Source organism: Cyanistes caeruleus, chromosome 17, assembly GCF_971803275.1.
Source record: "Cyanistes caeruleus chromosome 17, bCyaCae1.hap1.1, whole genome shotgun sequence".
NCBI lineage: Eukaryota > Metazoa > Chordata > Aves > Passeriformes > Paridae > Cyanistes > Cyanistes caeruleus.
The window spans coordinates 2,497,060-2,521,221 of NC_141717.1; the positions used below are offsets into that span (position 1 = coordinate 2,497,060).

The window sequence follows — 24,162 nt, forward strand, 5'->3', positions numbered from 1 at the left end:
CAGAGTTCACTGACAAATCAAACTTGCTGTGAGCCTAAACCCAGGATCTTTTCCCAGACAAATCTTTCCTCTTGGTATTCAGCAAAGCCAATTTGTTACTGCACACTACACAGGCACAGTGGGTTTGACACAAGTGTCTAAGTTTGTGTTGATGACAAAGGACTTTTCTTACCCAAGGAAAGATAAAGGAAGGGCTGTAAATTCAAAGCACGAAAGCACTTATGGGACTGCATCACTCCCCCTCAGCTGATACATGGTGTTACTACAGTCTTTGATTTCTCTCTGCTCCTGAGTAATCATAAAATCCCACAATGGCTTGGGTTGGAAGGGACCATCTTGTTCCAATTCCCTGCCAGAAACTGTCAGGGCTCAGAACTGTTTCACTCTGGGTGTGAGGAGTCAGGCAGCTCCAATTCTTCTCTGAATATTTCACATTAAAAGAAAACAGTGGGAGCTTGTAGTCTGCTGCTCTAAACCAAGCAGTATCAATAACCCCAGAGTCTGCACAGTGATTTAGTTTTAAGAGGCATGGCTGTACATTTCCTGGTACAGAAGGAAACTATCAAATTTACTGTGCTGGAAGATCGATGCTGGCACACATCACTGAACTCTGAGAAGCTTTTGACAGCAAAGGTCTCCATTCCTCTCTTCATTCTCCTCCAGGATAAAAAGAAATTCTCAAGAAACCTGTTTTCTTTGGCTCTTGCAGATTGGTCACACCTTCATCTCCCTGAGCATGGGGCAAGGCTGAGGCATCAAGCTGAAATCTGGCACCACAATTAGGGACCCACATTTAGGTGGGCGAGCTCTTGGGCTCTGTTCTTCAGTTTCTCTTGTAGAGAAGGTTTAAAATGCATGGTATTATTTACTGATCCTGCCAATTGATCTGATATCTAATTAGTACTTATGGAGTACCTCAAGATCATCAGAAAGGGCACCAGGCCAAGCACAGCCACATTAATTAAATAGGCCACCTTGTAGATGACCTCAGCTGGCTCCTGCTGGTTTCATTGCCTCATCTTAATTCAGCCAAGCACAGAATTTACCCCCACATCATTACGTTTTTCTGTGCCTGAGAAAACCCCCAGCACTGGATTCCTTTGTCCAGGTTCAATCAATCCCCACACACCCCAGAGCTGAGGATAACACAAACAATAAAAACGAGCCTTACCAGGTACCAAATCTGCCTCTGTGAAGAAGAGGATGGCTTGTCTGAAGGTCACCTCTGGGGTCAAGGCCATTATTGCCTGTGGGAGGCTGTCACCCGTGCTGAGCCTGTCCCTGCCCTGTGTCCATCCCTTCAGGGCAGCTCCCAGGGCTCGGAAGGCGTCGACGCCGCGGAGCGCGCACAGCAGGACGGGCTTGGACATCAGCGCGTCCAGGCTGCTCTGCCACTGAGTGTCCCCAGCCTCAAAAGGGGTTATTTCCCTGGCCTGACACCGAGTGAGGTGGGGCAGCCACTTCAGGCCTAGGAGCTCAAATCCTGAATCAGGCTCTGCTGCAAGTCAAGAAAAATGTTTTTAGAAGCAGACAGCAGTTTGTGTTTCATAGATGCTCTGCTTTGTTTTGGACACAAACATTTTATTTCACACTGATTGTTTTTCCCTGCACAAGTTCCAGTGCTGTTTTGACTTTTGTTTCATCCAGGATGGACTGTAATGCAAATGTAGGAATATACTGGGAAAACCCACAAGATGCAAATTCTAAGAAATACCATTAGAGTGAACAAAAAAAAAAGGGTTATCTGGGAAATCAAGAGGGAGCCACAGAGAGCAATTGCCATGATTTGATTAGAGAGCACAGCTAATGGAGGAGAGTTGAAAGGGAATCACTGAGAGTACATAACAACGATGAGGCTTGGCACAGCATAATCCATAATTATGGATTCTTTAGCACCCCTCATAACACTTTAAGCAATGTTCATCATTGTAACAAACTACAGCAGAATGCTGACTTGTCTCTAAAGTAGTTTCAATGTTGCTGGGTTTGTAAAGTTGTCTTCTGACTATGTAGGAAGGCATTTAGGGCTCAATCCATGAGTGCTGGAAGTTTCTGTTGGTCCAGATCTTGGATAGAGAACTTCACAGGATTTCAAGTCAGGATTTCAACATAGTTTTGGGAGAGCTGAATACAACAGAGTGTGACTTGTGCCCTTTGTGCCTACACCTCCTGTGTTATCACACTTGAGTGCAACCTGCACATGAAATGACATAAACTCCCTGTCCTGCCTGGGGCTTGACAGCCCTTTTCATGCACATGTGAGCAGCCAGCGTGGGGATGGCATCGCCGCTGCTCCTGCGGGGGAAGCGGAGCGTGAGGCCCTCAAGTGCCTTGCTTCTGCTCACCAAGGCTGTCACTGGACAGAACACAGCCTGTGACTCCCAAATTCCTGCCCCAGTTCCAGCCGAGCCTTACCTCCCAGTGCTCAGGGAGGGACAAAATGCTCTGTGTTACATAAAAGCTCTGCAAGCCCAAGCACTTCTTGGAACTCATTTGATGCTCTCTGAAGCAAATTATGCCCACCTGAGCAGTTTGTGATTGCCCATAACAAACTGAGATGAATTCTGCAGCTCTTTAGGGGGGGTAACAAGCAAACACGTTCTTCCTGAGGTCCCTTCACCACATTTCCCACCATGTTCCTGCTATGCTAAAAAGAGCTACCAGGATAAACTTCTCTGCCCAAGGTCTCCAGCCCTGCCCCGGAGCCGGGATCACCTGCACTCCGAGACTGATCCCTGAGGGAAGGGATCTGCAGGATCTGCTGGAGGAGCTCTCCAGCACTCTTCAGAGCCTGCATCCCCACCACTGTCAGCATCACCACTTGCTCCATCCCGGGCTCAGCAGCGTAAACTCGGTGGCACAGAAAATCCAGAGGGATGTGATGGGGCTCTGGCACCGCGCTGAGGTTTCCTCCTGCCCAGGGAGAGCATCAAAACAAAACTGTTACCCCATGAAAACACATCTCAATCCTTTTGCTGTGGAGGAATTGCATAAATCCCAACCAGCATTTCACTGTCTCCTCACACTGCAGCTCAGGAAAAGCCTCCTGAGTGAGGAATATTAACTCAGCAAACCCCCTCTAATTAGTCCCAGTCCTTCCCTGGAATTACATTTTGCTGTGTAAAGCAAATACATTCCCTTGTAATTTTGATATCCTTATTCACACCATTAGGCAGAGTTGATAGATCTGTACCAAAATGATTTAAGGCACCAGTTTTGGGTTGATAACTAATGACTGACTTCACATTAAATCAATACCTCATTTTTCTCTCTAGGACATTGTGCAGGCCACACAACTGGGAGCTAATTTGGGGTCTGCTGTAACACTGTGCTTGTATCCACAGTCCTGTTGGGAACAACACAGCCTGGAGAATCCCTGGCCCATCAGAAATCCCTCTTTGTTCCATACTGATTCACTACATGCTTATTTTAGAAATTTTAGCAATAAATATTTATTTACTTACTTATTCCTACGTCATAACTTTTCATAATGCTAGAGAATGGTGAATGACACGCATTTAATTTTCATTTTTCCTTAGGATTTAGTGTCAGTTTGATTTTGGAGAGCAATATATTTTAACTCAAAAGTCCTGGCATCCAAATTTTCAAACAATTAAATGAAATTAAACTAAATTAACTTGCTGAACACATAAAACCCACCAACCTGTAGTTAGAGAAATAAACATTGGATTTTTTTACCCAAAGTGTACAGAACTAGAAGGTTTAAGACTCACCCATGTGAGTCATAGATTAAGAACAAAAAAGCCATTTCCTTGCTGTTTGAAATCCTATCAGTCTCCCAGCTTTGAATGAATGAGTTACCAAAGTGAATACAACTGTACAAACTGAAATCTAGAATATCTGAGTAAAATGAAATTGGAAAGTGCCTTTTCTGCACCTACAGAACTACAGCTGCCAGCATTTATCACTTCAGCACATTTCAGTTTTACACACAACAACCAATTTATCTCATTTTAATGTTTTGACTTATCTTGAAACTATGGCAATAAATATGTATTGATTGGCTATTAATCTTTAATCATCTTAATTAAGACTTAATTGGATGTTACTGTGTCAAGTTTCAGTAACTTCTTTTTGCATGCATCTTTTAATTTACTTTAAAAAGGTATTTTCATTTTCATTTCCATTGATTATTCCATGAGAGTCACAGTGATTGACTGGCAGAACAGTGCATGAGATGCTACAGATAAAAACATATTCCTAATGCTTTTATTCAGGAAAATCCATTGTTAATGTGGCTGCTCCATCTCTGCAAGTATCCCAGGCCAGGCTGGATGGTGCTTGGAGCAACCTGGGGTAGTGGCAGGTGTCCCTGCCCTTGGCAGGGGTGGAATGGGATGAGTTTTGAGGTCCCTCCCAACCCAAAGCAGTCCCTGTGTGTCTGATCCTGCAAAGGCCAGGCCAGAGCAGTTCCCCACCCACCCTGACCTACCCAGGCTGTGCAGCGTGGCCGCGGTGTACGGAGCCCCGTGGAAGCAGAGGGACGGGGCTGCTCCAGCAGCTGCAGGGAGGATGCTGTACCCGATGCTCAGGCCTGCCTCTGCCAGCTCATCCATCAGCCCTGTGCTCAGAACAGCAGGAAATGTGAGGAATGCAGAGCTCTGCTCAGCCTGACATGAAAACACTCTGCTCTCAAACGCTGGAGTCACTGGCCACAGCTCCTGTACAGACTGAGCTCACCGAGACACCAAAGGCAACTGAGCCATCCCCTCTGCCCCAAATCACATGGACCACTTAAAAAAGGGCAAGGAGCTGTTGAAAACTGAGGCTGGCTCACAGCTTTCTCTGGCTTTTTCATCAGCACCCAGTTGTTTCCATCCCCTTCTAACCCCTGCTGGAAACTGAAAGGTGGGACAAGTGCACGGATGCTGCCACAGAGCTCCTGAATTAGAATACATATCTTAAATAAGGTGGTGTCTCCTAGGAAGGGTCCCACATCTGAGCCCAGTGCTCACGTGGAGGCCCTCAAGGTGTCTCACACTTCCAGACATGAGGCCAAAATCCTGCATCCCGCAGGGCCCTCGTGTGCAGGGAGGTGTTGCTGGGGTGACAGACCTGAACAGAGACATCATGTTCTGCTCCTGTGATTTCCAGCCTGGAAAATCTCCCATTCCACACCACTTTTACAGACACTAAGTGCTTAAAGCCACAATCTCTTGGCTCCCATTCTCTCTCCAAAGAGCTGGGTTATGCACAGGCAGTGCATTAAGGTGTTGCATACAGTACATTTCCACAACAATTAGTTCAGCCTTCTGTAATAATGTTTCAGGCCACACTTTTAAAGGCTTGTTATTTTTTAAATTACTTTGTACACATTTGATTGCTTCCTACCGTACAAGCCTGTCAAAAATTCACTGTAGTGGAGCATGGGAAATGGATTATTGGTGCTAGAGGCTGATGGCAAAGCTTGGATGTCAAATTTACCACTGACAATCACTTGCTTCTCAAAATTCAAAAGGTGTGAGGCACCAAAAATGGGCCATCACTGTCCCAGCAGCATTGCCTGTTGTTTATTCAAACTCAGGGTAGGGCAGAAAGTAAAGCTTGGACAAAAAGTGTGTGGTGTCTGAACCTCAGGACAGAGATCCTTACCCATCTATTTATCTGCTGTTTCAGGAGTAATTGAAAAATTTTAACTGGCTTTGAAAATTGAACAGTGTTCAAGACCTTGAAGGTGCAACTGCTTTCATATTGATTACAAATGCAAAACTTCTTGGTGAGGTATTTACTCTACTCCAATCTTAGTGTTATTCTCCACTTCCCAGAGGCCAAACCCAGGCTTGTGAAGAATATCAGCTTCCCTTCTCCAGGGCTCTGGAATATGGACTAAGGTGTCTTTCTGCAGTACAGGACTGATGAAAATAGCACAGAACACATGGAAAGAGGCATTTGCAAAATCTGTCACAACCAAAGGGAGAAACCCTGAGTTCTCCAGCATGAGGGAAAATATTTTGCCTTTCCAGACAACCCTTTGTTCCAGCCCCACCTATATATTTCTAGTGGAAATTTCCCCGTGCAAAACATGAACACAAAACATCATCTGTGGCACTGAGGGAAGCAGCAGAAACTGCACTTTTTAATGAGCAACTTTCCCTGGGTGCAGAGGCAGCAGGTGACATGGGGCTGTAATTACTGTGCCATGATTAATCCTCTGTGTCTGCACATGTTTTCAGAACATTCTGTGATAGTCTCAGGAGAAAAAGCCCAGGACTATTTCAATTGTCATTGTTCTCCCCACCCCCCATCCCCCCCAACCTCTAAATGTTCTTTGCTATTGTGGATAAATTAAAGGAAACAATTGGGCTGTGTGGGATGGTGTTAATGGAAGGGTCACCCACAGTGACCCTTGTTGGGAAGAGCCAAGCAGGGCAGGATTTCTGTTCCCTCCTGACCACTGCTTTTGCCTCTGATTTTCCCCACTTGAGGCTGATGTCAACTGATCCTCAAGAAAATAGAAACTCAAGTAAGAAGATTTAAGGCAGCAACTTGGCTGGGTTTTGGCAGTTCCTGTGTACAAAATGAGTTGTCTTTGGGGTGCTTGGAAGTCACAAGGATGCAGGGCTTGAGGCTGACAGGATCAGACGCTGCCCTCAGGCCCAGTGGCACAGCTGTATTTGGGCTACCCTACCTCTCTGGGCAAAAAGAGTTTCTGAGAGGAGGTGATTGAGGCCATAAAATCCCAGCAAATCCTGAGCTGGGAGGGATCCACAAGGATCCTTGAAATCCAACTGCTGGCCCTGAACAGGACAGCCCCAACAACACCTCCATGTGTTGGGTGTGAGGTGCCAAAGTCAAGGCCCAGCTTTGAAGTGTCCAGGCACAAAGCTCACAAATCCAAACAGGAGGTTACAATTTCACATAAAGGACAAACATTTCCCATAATGATGGAACAAAGGCCCAGGGAGGCAGGAGAATCTCTGTCCTTGCAGATTTTCAAGACCTGACAGAAAAAAAGCACTGAGCATCCTGAGGGAATTCATTGCTGATGCTCTGCTGAGCAGGATGCTGGATGAGAGGCCTTCTGAGGCCCCTTCCACGAGGAACTGCTCGGTGATTCCAAGTTCAAGAGGACTCCAGAGCTAAACATCAAACAACTGGCAGAGGTCAGGCAGCTCTGTTGGATGTGTAGCAGTGACTGATTCACATGTTGGTCTGGAGGTTCCTACAGCAACATGAGCAGACCTTGATATTCCCAATAAATATTCCCTGCAGTGTACAGCTGTGGTTGGATTGCTAATGTGGACTCACACACACTGAGATGCAAACCCTCCCTCCCAGGCTGCTGGGCAGGGCAAGCATTACCTGTCACCAAGGCAGGGATGTGATGCCTGGCGTTCTCCTTCCTCAGCAGCAGCACCAGGCAGCGCCTGCGGGCTCCAGCAGGGATTTCTCCTCCTGCAGGACCATCAGGTGAGCTTGAACTCTTGCCAGGGCAAAAGACAGCAATCTGAAATAATGAGGGGCAGATTAGACTGCTAAATCCAGATGTAATTACTATAGGGCTCAAGCAAATAGATAAATTACAATGGCATAACAAAATACAGCTCACCACTGAGCCATAGGAACTTCAATATCTGGGTGTTCTGCGTCATCTTTTCCTGAGACAGAGAAACTTAATTTAAACTCAGGGAAGAGGCTTAACACAAAATCATTCTGCCCTGCAGCTGGGCTGGGCTAAAACCACAGCAGTTGTAATTCAGCTGATAGGTGGCACCATCCTAAGTCACTCAAAGATTATCTGGAGTCCCAAATGAAGGGATGATTTTGAGAAACTGTAGCTGCAAACAGCACATTGGAGCAATGGTTGCTGCTGTTAACTCTTTAAGGGCCATTTAACATGCCCCAAATATCTGGCTATTTGGGCTATAGTATTCCATAAATAGGTTATATTAATTCTACAAAATATTATGGGCAGGGACATTGTTATTCCTCAGGCCTGATCACAGAACAAGCAGAAAAGAGGGGATTTGTAGAGTTTGACTTGCAAAATGATGCATTTCCTGACTGAGAACCCTCAGCACGATGATTTGAAGTGTGTAGCCCACTCCTTTGTGAGAGAAGGTGTCATATGATTCCTGTGGGATTTATAATGTAAGAAGTGCAGCACTGGACTTCTTGCATATGTTAAGTTTGACTGCAACCTTGCATTTGTGATTATTGCTGTTTCCTTAGGCTGACTTGTCAAAATGCCAAGTGCACTTTACCTCAAACCTATCACCACGTTAGGCAGAGCTTCAAAGGAAAAAAAGAATAATTTCTGAAAGCTCTTTTTGAAACCCATCTGGAATGCACTGAAGTTGGGGACTTCATGCTGAAGGGCCCAGAGGGACTGTGAAGTACATCACTAAATATCAGTCTGTTAGTGAAGCCTCTTCTCCTGAACCACCTCTGCAGTATTTTGGTTCATGGAGCTACTGCCAGCTCTTGCTTATTCTGACATCAATGGCAAAATTCACGTTTGTTTTAGCAGGAGCAGGATGATTTTACACTCCTGTTCTCCATGAGAGGTTAAGGCTTTTTGGGATTTTCCTACTAGGAAAAAAGCCAGCACTGAAAACAGCCAGAGCAGCACAGGAACACGGAGAGCTAGAAAAGAGAGAATGGATGTCCTCAAGCACTCACTGGAGGAGTGCTGGCACAATCAGCTGCAGAGCAAGGGGTAAGCCAGGGCACAAAGGGCACAGTACCTGCCCTGCTGTCATGCCCAGCACAAGGCCTTGCTGTGCTGAGAGCTGCAGCTGCCGCAGTCCTTGCAGCACAAAGCCCCGGCGGGCACAGGTCGAAAGCACAGCCCCATAGGCACGTGGAGGTACCACAGGTGACACCAGCAGAATGATGTCCCCTAGATCAAAGAAAGGGCAAGAAAACCAGCATGTTATTGTCACAGGAGCTGTGGTATCAATGCAGGGCAGGTCCCACCGCTGGGAGCAAACAGCTGCATCCTGAGTAGCGAGCCTGTGTTTTACGGCTTGTTTGCTGCATCCAGCTCATCATGACTGCAATCCAAGGCCAGCCTAGAGTGGGAAAGCTTATGGCATCATCAGTAATGTCTTTATGAATCATCAGAGGAGAGGAGGCAGTGTGTCTCCCCAGGTCTGGGAGCTGCTCACAGGCGGTGTGTCTGTGCTGGCCGGGCTGTGGGAGCTGTCCCTGCACAGCCCCAGCACCCAGGGCAGCACTGAGGCTTTGTAGGCCTGACCACACTCTGAGTGACCAAACAGGGCAACAAGAACTTGTTCTTGATCAATTTGTCCACTCCAAAGAGCATGAAGAAGCTCTGGCCATTGCTCTCTGCTGTTACTGGTGGTCTCAGCAATCCTGCTCAGCACCCACTTCTGCTTCCCATTGTCCCTCCTTTGTTCTTGCCTTTAACCTTCACCCCAGACCTGTATGGTGGCACAAGCTCCTGAAGCTCTGGATCTCACCTTTGGTTTGGTGCCCTCTGGGGCTTCACAGGTTCTTTGGACATCACAGGAATGGTACCAGCCTGCCTTTTCCTACCTGATCCCCTTCCAGCAGGTCTGGCTGCTGGAGCTCTCCCTGAATCCCTCATCCCAGTACAGAAGATCAAACACACAGCTGGAATTGACCTCGGGTTAGAACCTTGAGTTTTTAGACTCCTGTTTTCTGAGTTGAATCCCAGGCTCACTGCCAGCCTTGAGCAAGCTCAGGAGAAAGAGCCTCCAAGGCCTCCTGAGCAGCCCCCACATCTTAAGCACTGTGAGACAAGCTCAAGACTTTTCCCTGAAGCCCCTGATCTGCCTGAGCTCTCTGTTTTTACCATGGCCTCCATTATTACACTTTCTCAGTCCTAACACAGCTTTTTTATCCCTCAAAATGCATATTCAGATCTCCACAAGCTGCCAAGAGTGAGCTCTGAAGACAAATCTTCAGTACCATTTCTATATGGGTTTCCTCTACACTGCCTCAGTAATTTCTCGTAGCTTTAACCAAGCGATTTAATGAGAGTGGAGGATTTTTCATTGTCTCCCAATTGATTCTGAGGGTAGGACAGTGAATATTTCTTTTTATTCTAGACTTTGTGATATGGATATCTGACCTGCCAAGGCTCAGCCTGGTAGTTCAAAGTAACAGCACCAAAGTACTGGAAACCTTGTATTTATCACTAAGGATGGGACAGGCAGGGTGTTCTTTGCCTAAAATCTCAGTTTGGCTTTATGGCTTTAACACTGGCTTTTAGCCAATATTCACAATATGGGAACTGTCAAAATCTAACTTTGTTGGTTGGAACATTTTGGTTCCTCTCCAGCTGAGAACACTTTAAGAAACATTTTTTTTGCCTGCACATATCCCAAATCGACAGGAGTATCTGCTTGGGTCTCCAAAACTCTGATTACTGAGAAGGGACAGCTCTGCCCAACTGCAGTACCTCTGTTCTGCATGGGTAAATATTCCTGTCATCTACAGGAGCTGCTGGAGACCAGAGGGAAGGAGTCAGTGAATGTTTCTTTTCCTGAAAATCCCAAGGGTGTCTGCTCTCAGAGCAGAGTTTCAGCTCCTCTTGCCAGAGCAGTTATCTGAGGAGCAAAGCTTGACAGTGACTTCTGAGGCTCAATGCAGATGGAACGTGGTGTGGTGGAACTCAGCAGCCCACAGCAAATGTGAATCATTAATGGCCATAAAAGGAAGGGGAGGCAGCAAATGTGACTCATTCCATCAGTAGCCACCAGCTGCCATCAATCCCAATCCCAAATAACAGAGCCAAGGGCTGGCTGCCAAACTACCTGAGTTAACATGAGCCAAAAGACGAAAAACTGTCTCAAAATTGGTTTTTTCCTTTCCCCCTTCTCTATTTTCCTTCCACTCCTTTTTCATCTTTTTGCCTTATGTTTTCATCCTTTTCTCATGGATTCTTTCCTTTGGCAATGTAATTCTCAGTCTTTTCCTCTGTCACTCCACTCCTGCTTTCCTTTTGCCATTTCCCCCTCTGACAGCTGCTGAACTTCTGCTCCCCTCAGGCTTCATTCCTGTGAAACCACCCTCAGCTGGGGCAGTAGAAACCAGCCAAGAGCTCCAGGAGCATTGTTCAAACCCCCCTGCACCCCACGTGTGCTGTGCCCGCCCCACTGCAGGGGATGCTGGCCTTTACAGCAGGACCCAACACCTTTTATCCAGGCAGGGCCTTGGCAGGTGTTCCCTGGACACAGTTTGTGGCTGGTTAGGTACAAATTCAGCTGAATACTGCTCCTACAAAGGGAAAATGGGGATGTGAGTGGAACCAGGTGATAATATGTTGATATTAATCCCAAAATGCTTTCCTTTCTGACTGTGTGGTCAGTCCTGCCCTAAATGAAGCCTTAACCATTTAATTCCCCTAATTATATTCAGTCTCCAGCAGGAGAGGCAGATGATCTCTGATCAATAAACAAGCAGGTTAAGGACTCTGTTAGGTCTTCATGTGACTGTTTCTGTGATGAACAGGAACAGATGAACATTTCTTTGTGCAGAGATTTCCTGAGAAGTGGTTTTTTGTTTCTTTTTTCCCCTTCAGTGACATCTGAGCAGCCCCCAGGACTCCAGCAGCTGCTCCCACGAGGAGGATGAGTGTCCCACTAGAAATCCATTCCTGGCTCCAGAACTGCCCAGGTCACAGCCCTGAGCGATCCAGAGAGGCAGAATTGCCTTAGGTGGGCTGGAGTAAAGTGATGTTATCAGGGAAGGAGACCATAAACCCTCAAATTTAATTTCCTAACACTGACCTTTGGTAGTTGAGACAAGCATGGCTGGAGGTGGAGGCAGCATCAAGCCCTGGAGGTCAACTTTTGCTTCATCTGCTCCTGCCCCAGCTGGTGAAGGACTCTGAGAGCTGCAGAAAAATGGTAAGTATTAAATAAAAAATATTAAAAGGTTCTGACTCAAACCTACTTTCTGTGGCAAATCCAAGGCCACAGAAGCTTCTCTGGTAAAACTGCTTTACTGGAAAAGCCATTCCAATCCCTTGTCCATGACATGAGCTGCATCAAGGTCTCTCTGACTGAACATCTTTTCATAATACTCCCCCTGAGGCTCTCTGTGTTCAATTAAAAGTAGCTAATGCAAAGTAGCCAGCTTGGCAAAGAAATCTGGGAATCAAGAAATATGTCAGGCTGCACCAGCAGAGCTTTTCCCACCCACAGACACATCCTAGTTGCTATTCACTTTGGGTTCTTTAGGCTGAGTTTAACCAGTCTGAAGGGTTCGTGTTAGGCAACAAGCACGATCCAGTCTGGCAGGGATGTTCATGCCAGCGAAACTTCCACACCATTCCTGCACATCCAAAAGGACCCAATCAGGGCAGGGTGAACAGAAGGTGTGCTTGAAAGCCAGGGACTGACTGGGAACAGTTTTGGCTGGGACTGTGAGCTCAGGCAAACCTGCCTCATCCCTTGCCACCACCACGGAGCTGGCTGGAACACATCCTGCTTGCTCACTCCCAGGAGCCCACAGCATTTGCAAGTCTAATCTGAAAAGGGCAATCTGAGCTGCAGTTTGTATTCCTGTCTCCCAACAGACCAAATTACCAGCATTAGGAGAAAGACAAGTGCATTATTTAGGATGTAGCACTGCTCCGGACTGAGTTATACCAGAGGATCAGAATTCATCATCTTTGTAAGAGGAAAAAGGCATCCCTGAGGAAAATAAACAAATAAAGAGAATGAAACTTGGCCAAATTGATTTTTCTTTTTTCACAACTTAAACATAAAAAAGTTGCTGGTTGTGGCTGAACAGAGCTGAACTCTGACACATAATCCTCCACAGCAATCCATAGGTTGATTCCACATGGCTGAGCTTTGTCACTCACAGAAAGCACTGACAGCAGTGCAGAGATCTCACCTCCAGCCTGCTGCCTCTGACTGTGCCACCCTGCCCCCAGGATCAGGCAGGATCCCTAAAAACCTCTCCAGAACCTGCAGGTCTGAGCTTTCTGCAACAGTTTCTAATGCAGTTCAAGGTTTATAAGCCACCCTTCATTTTCACACACTCCTCTCATCATCCTCCAAGAACCTTTTCCTACAGAATCCCTTTATCAGTTGATGTACAGGGCAAAGCCAGAGGTTTCCTAGGAGAGGGTCAGTCACTGACACACGGCCTTGCAGCGCTTCTCCAGCACCAGCTTCCCAAATCTTGCAGCAAGGGTGGGAATTACAGGTCTGGATAGCAGGGAATGGGGAATGGGAAGCAACTGCAACTGTCCCACGCCTGACACACGTAGGAAGTGAGAGAACAGGAGCTGGAGCTGTGTCAGGGAGGGTCAGCTTGGAGATCAGGGAAAGGTTCTTCCCCCTGAGGTGCTGGCACTGCCCAGGCTCCCCAGGGAATGGGCACAGCCCCGAGGCTGCCAGGGATGCCCAGGGTGGGGTTGTTGGGGGTCTGTGCAGGGCTGGGAGCTGGACTGGATGATCCCTGTGGGACCATTCCCACTCAGGATATTCCATGATTCCACGATCTGCTGCAGAAGAGAGAAGGATTTCTGCAGACTGCATAACTGGTTTGGAAATACAAAAGTAGAGGGATTGCTCCCCCCGCACTCCTGTGCTGCAGGACCTTTGGGAGGCTGACACTGAGATCTCCGAGTGCCTGCCTGCCTCCAGGGCTCACTGCCCCTGCAACAACAGCTCCAAACATCTGGGACCATCACCTGCAAGCTGGGGGCAGGATTCCAGCAGCTCTCCCTCCAAACCAGAGGCACAGCTCCCTGTGCACCCGGCTGGGCAGGGGCAGGGACACGAGAGGCTCCGCTTGGCTCTGGGACATCTGGGTGATGTCCTGCAGGATGCCATGGGCTTTGGGCCCCCTCACACATAATGCCAGCACTGGGGACACCTTGCCAGGCTCTGAAGTGTAGGAGGAAGGCAGCTTTTCTGTGGAAACAAACACAGGTGTGAGTAAAACATGGAACAACCCACCCCAAAGTCACTCACTCCACTCAAGGGCTCTTCTCAGATCTGTCAGAGCCAGACTTGAACAGAGGAACCACCTGGTTACCTGTCCTGGGAATCAATCAATCAATCAATCAATCAACCACCTGATTACCTGTTCTGAGAATCAATCAATCAATCGATCGATCAATCAATCAATCATCTGGTTACCTGCCCTGGGAATCAATCAATCAATCAATCAATCAATCAATCACCTGATGACCTGTCCTGGGAATCAATCAATCAATCAATTGATCAATCAATCAATCAATCACCTGATTACCTGTCCTGGGAATCAATCTATCTATCTATCTATCTATCTATCTATCTATCTATCTATCTATCTATCTATCAATCAGTCAATCACCTGATTACCTGTCCTAGGAATCAATCAATCACCTGGTTACTTGTCCTGGGAATCAATCAATCACCTGGTTACCTGCCCTGGGAATCAATCAATCAATCAATCAATCACCCAGTTACCTGTCCTGGGGGAGAGATGCTGGCAGCACCTGCACACTTTTACCCAATAGCAAACCCGAGGTTATTCAAGGACGTCTGCTGAGGAAAGAGGAATTGGCTGTCTTGTGTTTGCTGTTAAAAGCTATTCCAGAGCAGGTGATGCACTGGAAGTGTCCCTGTCCATGGCAGGGTTGGAATTGGTGGTCTTTAGGGTCTTTTCAGCCCAAACTGTGACTCTAAGACAGCACTTCAGGTTTCTCTTGCTCATGACCACAAGGCTGGGGGATTGAAGTACAGGACAAGAACGGGGGCCTGAGGAAAGGGATGTTTCTGAAGGGGATCATAAACTGGAAATCTGGGGACTTCTTTTTTACATTATTTCCTTCTGCATTAAATACAGATTTTGTACAATGCTGTAAAATCCAGGCAAATATTTGATTTGCCACCTTTAATTTTCTGCCAGGATTTGAACTCTGACTTCCTTTATTTTCTTCAACAACTCTTCCCTATGACTATCTATTTCTCCACCATAGTTGGGGCCCAGGAAGTAACCCCAGAAAAAGCAGATTTTCCTCATTTCCAGTTCTTGCTGCAGATGTCAGCAAAAGTAGCAAGGTGTGTGATTTCCTTCCCTTAGGTTTAAAAACATATTCAAATGTTCTGCTTTCTGATTTCTTGCATAAGAATCAGAAAGCAGAACACAAATCTCCAGAGCAGGTAGATAATGGAGGAACTGGCTGTAAGTATTTAAAATAATAATTTTAGAGTTACCAAGCTAAGGGTAAAAATCTAATTTACAAACTTGCACAACAGTTCTCAGCTCAAATGAATTGTCTCTTCATACAAAATGTTCTTAAATAATGGTGCATGGTACAGAGCATTGAAGCAGATCTGCTGCCTGTCAGCTCCTAATGACTGCTGCTTTTATGGTTTTCTTATTCATTTCTGGAGCCCTCCTCCATCTCTCCAGCTCTCACCAGGAATGTGTTCTGTGCACAGCACCCAGACAGCTGCACCTGCAATCCCAGTGCTAAGGCAGCCTGCTCCTATTGCTTTCTAATGCAGAAAGGGAAAGGAGACTGGGGGATTTTCTCTGATTAAGTTGGTCTTCATTCCCCTTCTGCCAGAGGAGAAGGAAGCCCATTTCTCTCCCTCTCAGCCTGCCTGTGCTTTTGTCAAGAGAAATGGATTGTCTGGGTGAGATGGTGGCACATCTGAATCTTCCAGAAGAACCTTCTGGCTTAAAAGGAAGCACAAGGCATCAGCAATCTCTAAACTCTGCAGCTAAGGGAACAACTGTTGCTCTGGAGTTGTGCTGCAGTAGCAACCAATAATATTCCATAATGCTTTAAGACAGGCTTCATCATCTCTGTTTCTCAAATGGGAAAAAATAAAGACTTGAGTGGTAAATGTCAGTATTTGACACATTGGTGTCTGATGTTCAAGACTTTGTGATTTGAGTTCAGAGCTCCAGATCGTGTTTGTTTACCTTATCCTGCTGGTCTCCCACCTCAGATGGGATTCTACTAAATAATGTGACATTTTGGTGATGGTTTATCAGCCAATGCAATTACAGGACAGATAAATCAGTACTCCTGAAGTCCCAGAGGCAATGAGATGGGGGAATTGTGGAAAAGGGAGGCTGGGTTTTCTGCAGCTAAAACCTTCAGGAGTATCAGTGAGAAACTAAATTATTATATTTAACTCAAGTGAGCCCATCCCTGGAGCTCAGGGCACTGAAATGTGTGAAAGCTCACATCAAAGGAACAACAGCTAAAGTTTGAGACCCAGAAACATATCAAGGGTTAAAAATTCAGCTCATGGACATTCAACACCGGGAATAGAAAGAAACAATCAAAGCTATTCTATAATTTCTTTTGGGGAAGATAGGGGAACTGATAAAGCAACCCTCATGCAAATCTGACTCTCCCCACCCTTCCCCTCAGTGCATTTACAGATCTGTGCCTTCCTCAGCACCATGGGAGCTCTGGAGGAGAAGCAGAGCTCACCTGAGCTGGAGAGCAGCAGCTCCTGCCCGGGGTAGAGCAGGCGGAGGCCGCAGACATCCAGCCCAGAGCCCAGCAGCAGCTGCAGAGTGTGATGGGTCTCCAGGGGGCTTCGGAAGAGATCCTCAAACACCAACACCATGGCAACCTGGACAGCCAGAGGAAAACATGGGAAAATGAGGGAAATGCTCCCAAGCCCACCACAAGCTCAGAGCTGCAGCCCTGCTGCTCTCCTGCAGTTCCCAGGATGGCTCTGCACTGCCAGAGCTACAGAGAGGCTTGGGTTTGGTTTGTGTTCGTGTGCAGTTTACACAGAAGGCTCTTGGCTTTGGGCTAAACCCCAACTAGCAATGATAACTTGAATTTAAGCTATTTCTGCTGATATAACTCTGCCTTTTGTCACATAAACCTACTAGTAAAAAACTGCAAGGCCTCTGGGGCAGAGCCCACAGTGCATCCCTTCTGCTGTTAACTTTGTGCAGTACCATTTGCCCATCTTTCTGGATGACTCAATATTAATAGACCAACTGGTTGTGTGTCTAAACCTTTAACAGCATCAAAATCAACACTAAAAAAATATCAAAAGGCAAACACATCACTGGTACTGCCCCAAATTTACATTTCAGAATCTTCTTTACCAGCCTAATCCACTTCAGCCCATCCTGGCATGTAGGAAGACTCACACCAACCCGTTCTGAATGTTTATGCCCCAAAGGGAAGTAGATTATTATCATTTCCCCCATCAGAGAAACAAATTGATTTAAAAAGCAAGGGCTTTATGACAGGGAGTTGTGTGGCTCTGTGGATAATAAATTGTCTAGCTGGGGATCAGACAAGCTGATTTTCTGGCCCCAAATTTGGGCATGGTTGTCTTGGATGTTGAGCAGCTCAAGGATTTCCCCAGCTCAAGGTTTATGGCTGCAGCAAACGCCAAATGAATCCATCACTACTGGACACTTGAAATGAAAAGCTACTGCCCCATAAAGACATTATGAGGCTTTAGCATCATGATAAATAAAGATAGAAATTTACTCAAATCATATAAAAGTGGTCTAATTAGGAATAAAAGCTCCATTTCTTTGTGTTTGTCTAGCTCAAGCTCTCCTGCTATTAACCCAGTACTCCCAGCAGCCAGTAAGGAAGGATTTTCCTGTAGCTGCTCTGAGTCCCTGGGGCTGCCTGGGCTTGGGGCCAGCTGTGGTAACAGAGCCATCCAGCACAGGGAAGCCTCAGGAGTGCCAGTCTCCCCCTTCCTCAGGAGCCTGGCACTTGGCTTTGCTCTCCACTGAAACTTGGTTGAGTTGTGCCTGATCTCAGACATCACCAATTCTGGCCACTGCCTGAACCATTGGTCTTGTCACTGGGGACTCTCACCTGCAGTGCTGGGCCCAGTTCTGGGGCCACCCACACAGGAGAGATGTTGGCCGGCTGGAGAGAGTCCAGAGGAAGGCATGGAGATGCCCCAAGGGCTGGAGCCCCTCTGGAGCCAGGCTGGGAGAGCTGGGGGTGCTCACCTGGAGAGGAGAAGGCTCCAGGGACACCTCAGAGCCCCTTGCAGGGCCTAAAGGGGCTCCAGGAGAGCTGCAGAGGGACTTGGGACAAGGGATGGAGGGACAGGACACAGGGAATGGCTTCCAGTGCCAGAGGGCAGGGATGGATGGGATATTGGGAAGGAATTGTTCCCTGGGAGGGTGGGCAGGCCCTGGCACAGGGTGCCCAGAGAAGCTGTGGCTGCCCCTGGATCCCTGGGAGTGTCCAAGGCCAGGCTGGATGGAGCTTGGAGCAGCCTGGGACAGTGGAGGTGTCTCTGCCCATGGCAGGAGGTGGCACTGGATGGGCTTTGAGGTCCCTTCCAACCCAAACCAATCTGTGGCTTTGTGACCCTTGGCTGATCCCCATTAGTGCTGCTGGCCCTGTCCTGCTCCTCCCAACAACTCATTTCACAGGGGTGAGGTCCTGAACATTTTGTGCTGCACTCCTAACCAAGAGCTAACTGGAGTCACTTTAACCTTCTCTTCTCCTGGGGTGGAATAATACAATTACTCCCTACTTGTTCACAAAGCACACACAGTTACTGAAGGCTGGGCAGCACCAGAACCTTCAGAAATTCCTTAGAATGTTTCTGAGCCCAAGTTTAATCAAAGTTGTGCTGTTTGCTGACTTACAGTCGAGTGGTTTCAGGTTATCAACATTTTGTCTACTCTTACAGATTTGCACCTGGTTGGTAGCAATTTCTCCAACCCACACATTTCAAAGTTTAATCTTCTGCAGCTCAGAGCAATCAGCACATCAATACTGATGACATAAAATACTCAGCTGATATATTTAGGTCTGAGTGAAAAATACTTCAAGATCAGTATTTGTATCAAAGCTCTAGACTGAAATATTCCAGGGCACTTAATTGTCTCTCAGTGTCCCCCCTCAGCCCCCAGGTGAGGAAGGAGGGGGTTGTTTGTTGTTCTTTACCTCGGTGTCTGTGTCTCTGCAAGCCTCCATGGCACTGCTGTCAGGGAAGTGTTTGTCATCACTCTCAACTGTCTGCCAATAAAATCCCTTTGGCACTGCAAACGCCTTCTCCACTGCCTGAAATGCACAAAGGACAGCTCTCACTTCCATGTTATCCTAAAATAAAGCAGGACAAACCAGGATCTTACAGCCACAGAGCACACCAGGATGCAGCTGATGGACTAAACTCAGCCCAGTGTTGTTAATTTATATAATTTTCTTTCTTGCAACTCTTCCAGTAGCTCCATTTAATTGACATCCCAAGAACATGAATGTGAAACTGCTTCCCAAGAGCCTGAGCATTCCCAGGGTCCAACCCCAACATGCAGAGCACCCAGGGACATCACCAGGAGCTGCATCCATCAGCTGAGACCTCAATTCTCCACGACTGTGCTGAGCACTCAGCAGAAAAGGGCTTTGTGAAAGCAATGCTCTAATTAACCAACCAAATGGAAGGGTAGGGAAGGGGTTGCATGAACTTCTACATGCCTGTAGCCAAAATAGCACATTTCTCCTGTGCTCATGTCACCACAAGTGACATATAGCTGTAAGGCTCATCATGCCACATCCTCATGGATAGGCAAAAAACTGCATTTTAGGCCACAGCTGGACACAAGCACAGCATTTCCCAGGCTCAGCACCTTATTTTGTTTCTCATCCATTTTCTGGGCAGCCAAGCAAGCAACTTGTACAAGTGCAAGTGTAAGGATGTGTCACTCAGGAGAATGTGCTGTGCTTGCACGCTCTGTAAGCAAGGCCAGGGACAAAAGCAACTCTTGAAAGTCATGTTTGTTTGGTTTGAACATTCCAGAAATATGGATGCATTTAGGCAGAGTTCACAGTGGGTGGGAATCATCCCAGGGACGAAGGAAAAAAAAATAGTCACTTTTAAAACACAGGCTCAGGTGTAGCTCAAAGAGGCTTCACTACTTTTAAAGGCTCTACTTTGATTTACAGCAGGTGTTAATTTGTCCTCAGCTCATGTGGACTGACCTTTTCAAAAACAGAAAAAGAAATTAATTTTCAACGTGGTCTCATCAGGACTTTTATGATGGAGAGAAAAGGGGCTAACCCTGCATGGAGAAGCATCCACTCTGCATTATGAGCTCCATATAATGCTGTTTAATTGTGTAATCACCTGAGAGATTTTGGGTGTGCTGCTTAGCAAATGATAGGCACTTCAGAGCATTCCACAAATGTTTCAAAGTAACGACCAGAAAATGAAATTCATTTCAGTATTAAAACCCCTCTGACAACTGCCTTTCCACTTCAGTAACCTTTTGTGTTGTGTCCTTCCTCTGTTTCCTGTGCTTCATGAGATATTTGCCCGAAAGCAGAACTGGGGATTTCACTTTCCACCCCATTTCAGTCCAATCAACTGCACCAAACCAAGGGCTTTGGCATCTCCCAGTGGATCTGTCCATTCTGTCCTGCAATCCATCATTCCCCAGCCTCCACTGCTGATATTACATTTGTTTGCTGTGGAAAATATCATCAGAGGAAAAGGAGATTTAAGGGAAAGGGATCTTCCCCATTGCCAGTGCATGATGCCAGCTCCCATCTGCAACAGTGGCACAGTGCAATGAGCCCAGACAGGCCCCACAAAGAGGGAATGCAGCAAAATCCCAGTTTCCTATTTCTTCCAGCTGTTCCTTGAACAAACCTCATGTCTGTGAATGTTCAAGAAGGAAAAGAAGGGACAAATGTGGTCAAATCAACACCAGCCTCTATTTCCATAGAAACCTTCAGGATAATCATCCAGCTCCAGGACACAGGGTGGAAAATCCAAGGGGAGCACCCTGGTGTAAGCTGTGGCTCCATGGTGACCCCAGGATGCTGCTCCAAGAGCCACAGCAGGGGTGTGGCCACACCTGGGAAGCAAAGCCTGTGGGAATTGTTCCTGTCACCTGCCACATTTATTTTCCAACAGCCAACCTGAATGGGAGTTCACAAACCAACAGAAAATGGAGCTTGAAAAGTTGTATTTCTCCCAGGGAATGCTTCTTCTCATGAATTAGAAAACAGACTGCAGGATGAGCACCCTGCTTTGTCCAGCCCGGCTAAAACATCCCAGTGGAGAGCTCCTGACACAGCCCTCCTATGCCATCAGCAGGAAAAAACAGGGAGAAAGGCACTTTCCCTGTGATGTAGGAGAGAATTGCATGGAGCCAGTTGTTCTAATACTGAGCTGAGCCCTTTTGGACACAAAAAGAGAGAGGGACCCTCTGCAGGAGCCTTTCTCCTACTGAAATAACTTGGACACATTTCTGTTTATGATACTTCAGTGCTACTTTGAATGTTCTACAAAAGGGTAGTGTGAGAATTGTATTGGTTTCACCTCAGGGCTGGTTCCTCTCACTCCTCCAACATCACAGCAGCTGAAAATCTTTCCCAAGCCTATGGAAGCATCAGCCCTGAGTGCTGACCTGTCCCCTGGTGGGAGGAGAGGACACTCCCCAAACCCTGCAGAATGGTGGAGAGGCAGCCCAGCCTTTGATCCTGAGCTGAAAACACTTCTCCAGTGAGGCTCTGAGCCTGTACCAACCTCCCATCTCCTGGGAAAAGCCTTATCCCAGGGAGGAAGATCCCTGCACTCAGCCAGCAGCAGCTGCACAGCCCCAGGGATATCTTGACCTTTGCTGTGACACGTTTCGAACCCCAGACTCATGGAACCAAAACCATCCCCATGTGTGTCTGCAGGGCTTCTAACAGCACTGCCATCCTCTCCATCCACACTGCCATGATCAGGATGAGCAGGGAGGGAGGACACATCCATAAACTCCAGGTTTTAGTTATTCCTCTTTGCCAATTTATCCTTCTTTGGTTTGGGTGACAAATTCCAGCTTCTGCTACCTTAAGACACTGGAAAAGACTACTTTGTGCCACAGCTGGGACTGAACACACACCAATTTTTCCAAAAGCATTTAAAAGAAACCCCAAGCTCCTGCTTAGTTTCAGATAATATCACCCAGATGCAGGCAGACAGTTCCGGGAAGGAGACTCACAGGAGAACAAAAATGTGCCATAAAATCCTCAGCAGAAAGAAGAATAAGCACATTTCAGAGACTGGAGCTGCAGCAAAGCCATGAATATTTAACTGTCACACAGAAATATGACCAAGCCCGTCATCCCCTCTTCGTGCTTACAGAGTTTTCTGTTCCCATCTCTGTCAACAAAGGAAGAGCTTTTGCTGTCAGGTGATCTGAGAGAGTCTTTTAAGTTGCAAGGATTCTTCCAGGCTGTTCCCAGCCCCAGCAGGAAAAACAGAAACTGCAGGAAGCATCCCCATGTACTCCACAATCTCATCTCCTCACACACAAGGCAAAGATCTGCTCAGCCATTATCTCTCTGAGACAACACCAGACTCCTGGAGAAGGATTCTGCACTCCCAGGAGCTGCAGAGCCAGGAGGGAGCTCTGTGCTGAGGTCACCTCTCGCTGCCAGCCCTGCTGAGCACATCAGGGGCAGCAGGGAAAGCACTTCTCTCTCTCTCTCACTCTCAGCAAGGCTCATGTCTGATGTGATTCACCAAATCCTGCCCTTGAATGAGGCAGCATCACTCTCAAACTCTTCTCTCGCTGCTGCTGTGTGCAGGAGCAGTTTTCCTGGTAAAATCCAGATTAACACAATGTTGAGTGTGTTCCCTGCACATCTTCCCTCCCCACTGTGCATGTTCTCTTCAGATGGCTACAGAATTTAGTACAGGAAAGTGGAGGCACCACAGGAGGAGCCAGGCAGCAAAAAAGTCTGGGATAAAGAGGGCTCATCAAGGAAGACATGCAGTTCTGGTGACTATTGCAGGCAGTTTGAAATGGATCTCACTTCTCCTTGTTCCCCTTCTGGATTGGGAAGGGGATATCTTAAACCACAGAATGAGAGAGTAGCTCCCAGCCTTTGTGCCCATCAGCACTAATGGCAAAGCACAGGAGCTCGAGAATTCTTTAAAGCTGCTCTTTTCAGGAATAATGGATGATAAAAGTGATGGACACAATCTAAATGTGAGCTGTCCAATTTTAGGAAGAATGAAAACCTGTAATGTTTTATTCCCCTTCAAGCTGTGCCTTCATCTCTGTGCCAGCTCTGGTAGACATCAGCGTGGTCCTTCCTCCTTCTAAAGGTCAAGGTTTTTTTATTTACAAATGCCAGTGGCTGCCTGAACTCCTGGCTCCATGAAAATAAATGCCAGACTCCAGCAGGATTCATTCAGCCAGGGCCAGGATGTCACCTTCTGCCTCCTGAAGATACAGCCATGCAGCTATTCTGGGCTGCAGCTATGGATTATTTTCTATAAATGTAAATAGATGAAGTCCCAGGACAAACATTTCTCCCCCAGACAAGCCTTATCCATGTGGAATCACCAGCCCCATGTGCTCTCACCCAAGCTGTTGGTACAACTCGAGCAGGCTGCACAGCAGGCTCAGGGTGCCAGCCAGGCAAGACCTGACTCTTTTCACTAACTCAGATAAAGACAAGCCACAGGCAAGATTTGAAAGCAAAGGGCAGGATGAACCTGTCCTTTTGAACCTTCTGCTCTACAGCTTCAGCCTGGATGTCCCAGAGCAGAGTTCTGGGCTCCGTGGCTGGCACTGCCAGTGCTGCAGGACTCATCCTGCCAGGGCTGCTTTGGTGTGCCCATGAGGAGGAGCTGTCCTGGGTGTTTTATCCCTCCCTAAGCCCATTTCAGCTGCACAACAATCAAATCCTTCAAGCTTTGGAGGAGGAAAGCACAGCCCTGGGCCGTGAACTAAATCTGGGAGCTCACAGCAATGTGGGGATCAGGTCTGGGAGCTGAGCAAATTGTGCTGCTCTGCAGGGAGCTCTGGCAGCACCTCCATCCCAAACCATGGCCCAACTCACACAGCATGAAATGAGAAAGAACACAAGGGGCAATAACCCCAGATCAAAGCAGCACAGCCCCTGAAGCACAGCAAACCCCAGTTCTGCAGTTTGGGCTGTGTGAAAGGCAATGCCCACACAGCCACGGGCCTGGAGAGCTGGGTGAAAGGCTGATGTGGCAATGAGCAGCATTCACTGAGCACGCCTCCCTCAGCACTGAAATTAAAAGAAGTTACAGCAAAAGAGAGTGGAAGATGCTGAAGGCAACTCAGCAGGGCCAAGGCCATGGTGCTTGTCAGTGAAATAATGTCACAGCACTCAGAGTCTGAACTCAGAGAGCTCACAGCGTTCTCACTGAGCTCATGCTGAAACACAGACTCACAGACATGGAAAGATCCTCTGGAAATGCCTCC

The 24,162-nt window shown here is 47.2% G+C and overlaps 1 protein-coding gene across 15 annotated transcripts in view; it reads right to left on the minus strand.

Annotated features, from left to right (window-relative positions):
- DNAAF8 (dynein axonemal assembly factor 8) overlaps positions 1-24,162 on the minus strand; it is an 88,231-nt gene that overhangs the window by 25,734 nt on the left and 38,335 nt on the right. For 5 of the 15 annotated variants that reach the window (XR_015277316.1, XR_015277315.1, XM_086854238.1 and 2 more), the window contains exons 14-22: positions 18,875-18,991; positions 16,412-16,556; positions 13,661-13,883; positions 11,742-11,848; positions 8,709-8,863; positions 7,324-7,468; positions 4,454-4,582; positions 2,716-2,913; positions 1,172-1,495 (exon numbers count right to left, since the gene is read on the minus strand). Coding sequence is in view for 10 of the 15 variants with exons in the window: in XM_086854238.1 (XP_086710364.1) it covers positions 1,172-1,495; positions 2,716-2,913; positions 4,454-4,582; positions 7,324-7,468; positions 8,709-8,863; positions 11,742-11,848; positions 13,661-13,883; positions 16,412-16,556; positions 18,875-18,991 (1,543 nt within the window). In the remaining 5 variants the exon portion in view is untranslated. Of the gene's footprint in view, positions 1-1,171; positions 1,499-2,715; positions 2,914-4,453; positions 4,583-7,323; positions 7,469-8,708; positions 8,864-11,741; positions 11,849-13,660; positions 13,884-16,411; positions 16,557-18,874; positions 18,992-24,162 lie in introns of all 15 variants that reach the window. The other 10 variants (XR_015277314.1, XR_015277313.1, XM_086854235.1 and 7 more) reach the window with 3 other exon arrangements.